The 3,368-nt window shown below is 42.9% G+C and overlaps 1 protein-coding gene across 1 annotated transcript in view; it reads left to right on the forward strand.

Moving 5' to 3' along the window:
• Window positions 1-3,368, forward strand: part of Vps13d (vacuolar protein sorting 13 homolog D (S. cerevisiae)) — a 236,261-nt gene that overhangs the window by 70,346 nt on the left and 162,547 nt on the right. Inside the window, exons 29-30 of the mRNA XM_013031922.1 lie at window positions 764-1,026; window positions 2,327-2,460. Coding sequence (XP_012887376.1) covers window positions 764-1,026; window positions 2,327-2,460 — 397 coding nt within the window. The remainder of the gene's footprint in view (window positions 1-763; window positions 1,027-2,326; window positions 2,461-3,368) is intronic.

Consider the following 3,368-nt stretch of genomic DNA (forward strand, 5'->3'; position numbering starts at 1 on the left):
GGCCTGAACTCTGGGCCTGGGTGCTGTCCCTCAGCTCTTCAGCTCAAGGCTAGCACTCTACCACTTGAGCCACAGTGCCACTTCCGGCTTTTTTCTTTTTTCTTATGTGGTGCTGGGGAATCGAACCTAGGGCCTCATGCATTGCAAGGCAAGCACTCTACCACTGAGCTACCTTCCCAGCCCATGCCCCTCATCTTTACAATTAGAAATGTCTGCAGATGCTGCCAGGTGTCTCTTGGGGGCAGTCATGTTAGTTGAAATCACTGGGCTATGCTGGACTGCTTTCTTCTAATATACTTCTTGATTGAAAATAATGTTAGCTTCAAGAAGGCATACACTACATATGTTGGTTTTTAATATTTTAGTAAGGATTTATTTTAGGAAAAAAGGATAAATTAGGGAGATAAGGGCAAAAAGAGAAGAACATTCCCTATGCAGGAAATGACAGTAAAGACTCCTATATGTGTTCTTAAACCAGTGTTCAGAGTTTATTGATGCTTGAACTGTCAGTTTAAGAAATACTGGAATAGAGGCAGGCATGGTGATATGTGTCTATAGTCCCAGCTAGTCAAAAGACTGAGGCAGGAGGATTGCTTGAGCTCAGGAGTTTGAGGTTAGCCTCAGATAACTTGTCTTAACAAAAGAAAAGGAAATAAATCCCAAACCGACAATACCTTGGAATACTACCTGCCCAAACTGAGGAATATTTTTGCAAGCTATTGAAGTACTGTGCTTATTTTTATTTCTCTCTGTCTTCTTGTAGATCTACAAAGGATTCCTCCTGTTTCACAGTAGTTCTCAACAATCTCCGTGTTTTTCTCATATTTGACTGGCTATTGTTGGTCCATGATTTTCTCTACACACCCAGTGACATTAAGAAACAAAATGTTACTCCTTCTCGGCATCGAAACTCCAGCAGCGAATCCGTTGTAGTTCCCAAAACTGTTAAGAGTGGAGTAGTTACTAAGCGGTCTTCCCTTACTGTGTCCAGTGAGAGGCATCTGGAGGTCAAGGTCAATGTAACAGGTGATTATCTGTGATTCATGGATGTTTAGTTTGGGTGTTAGCTCCATGCCTGTCTTACAGGATGATTTCTTGGTTCCTCTTACTTGTGTATGAGAAGACTCACTCATTTGCATCTTTTACAGACCAACAAGTTTCAAGTTTCTTGTTTTTTGGTCAGTCATGGGGCTTGAACTCTGGGCCTGGGTGCTGTCCTGTCCCGGAGCTCTTCAGTTCAAGGCGAGTGCTCTACCACTTGAGCCACAATACCACTTCCGGTTTTCTGGTGTTTGATTGGAGCTAAGAGTCTCATGGACTTTCTTGCCCAGGCTGGTTTGAACTGCAGTTCTCAGCCTCCTGAGAAACTAGGATTATAGATGTAAACCACTGGTGCCCGGCAAGATTCTTGATCTCCATTTTTGTGTATGGGCTTCCAGACCCATTGAAGACTGTGGGGAGTCTTGCCCCTGGTGCAGTTACCCAGTATGAGCAACTGCCTGGATGAGGATCTTTTTTCCTAATGTAAAGTCTGGCTTAATTTTTTAGTTTAATCTATTATAGGATTCCCACAGACATGCTTTACAAATTTAGTATGTGAAAAGTCTTACTTCTGAAAATAAATAAGTGAATAGTCAAATAAGTGAATGGACTGTTCTTTCCAAAAAAGAATTTTTTCCTTTTATTAATAATTAGGTTCTTCTGAAGCATCTCCATGTGTTTAGATATTTACAACTTCCCAGTTGTTCTCACAAAGCTGGCTAACAGGATAAATTTTAAATGGATTCAGTTACAAAAGCTTGTTCCTTACATAGTTTTTTGATGAAAACATTGTAATCCAGAGTTTGACCTTTCTGCTTAACAAATGAGTTGAAAGCTGGCTGTACTACAAATGTCAAAAATCTTGACACAAGCTGATCTACATTCTTTTTGACAACTTGATCAGCTACAGAGAAGCTGTTGTAATGCTTTAAGTGGCTTGACCAAAGGTTGTTATCTGAGTCAATTTAAACTATCCTTTGGCAAAGTGTCTGTTAGGCCTCTCAGGAAAATGCAATTTCTCCCTCTATCTTAAATGTGCATGTTAACAAGGGAGACTACATCCCAGTCTTTCCTTCCAGGACAGTGTTCTGATGGCTCAGCTGCACCTTGCCAAATATAGGTTTGTACAAGATGGTAGTGAGCAGAATGTTGACAGCCATCCTGGAGACCAAATCTCTGTCTGGCCAGTGTTCTCACGTAGTGAGTTTATGTTCCTTTCCTTGTGGCTGCCTGCTGTTTTTCAGCCTTCAAGCTTGACCTTGATTGACCATGCTATCCTTTCTAGGTACAGAGTTTGTGGTTGTTGAAGATGTGTCCTGCTTTGATACCAACGCCATTATTCTGAAAGGCACCACGGTGCTTACTTATAAGCCCCGCTTTGTCGACCGCCCCTTTTCTGGAAGTTTGTTTGGTATTGAGGTAAGCAGTCTGTGTGTTGATCAGAACACTGCCTGCTAGACTCAAGAGAGAAGCATGTGGAAAAGAATTTGCTTCCTAATCTCTCACATTCATGGAATCAGAGGACCCCTCCCTCTAGCCTTCTTCCCTTCTCACATCTGCTAGGTTACTCCACTGTGAACATGCAGAGGGGCTGTACTCCCTTCTTCCTCAGGAAGTTCAAAGACACCCTTCTAGTCCCCATTCTTGCCAGGCCTTTTGTTGAGACAAGGCTATGGTTCTCATTGCCCCCACCTTCTCCTTTCCTCACACTGAAGATTTCTGATCTATGAAAGACCCTCTAGTTAGTCATGTGTGACCTGAAGGACACTGATATGGTATCATCAAGGAGATAATTTGTACCAGAGTGTCTTTTATAACCTGGAAATTTCTTTATGTGATATTGAGCAAAAACAACTGTGTCTTGTGGAGATAAGGGAAAACATGGCACATCATGTCTTTTTTTTTTTTTTTTTTTTGGTCAGTCCTGGGGCTTAAACTCTGGGCCTGTGTGTTGTCCCTCAGATGTTCAGCTTAAGGTGAGTGCTCTACCATTAAGCCCCAATGCCACTTCCGGTTTTCTGGTGGTTAATTGGAGATAAGAGTCTCACAGACTTTCCTGCCTGGGCTGGCTTTGAACTCGATCCTCGGATCTCAGCCTCCTGAGTAGCTAGGATTACAGGCATGAGCCACTGGTGCCCAGCTCTGTTATATATTCTTTTTTTTGGGTCTGGTTGTGGGGCCTGAACTCTGGGTCTGGGCACTGTCCCTCATCTCTTCAGCTCAAGGCTAGCTCTCTACCACTTGAGCCACAGCGCGACTTCCGGCTTTTTTCTTTTTGCTTATGTGGTGCTGAGGAATCGAACCCAGGGCCTCATGCATGCAAGGCA

The sequence above is a fragment of the Dipodomys ordii genome, unplaced genomic scaffold (genome assembly GCF_000151885.1).
Source record: "Dipodomys ordii isolate 6190 unplaced genomic scaffold, Dord_2.0 Scaffold6, whole genome shotgun sequence".
In the NCBI taxonomy this organism is placed as follows: Eukaryota; Metazoa; Chordata; class Mammalia; order Rodentia; family Heteromyidae; genus Dipodomys; species Dipodomys ordii.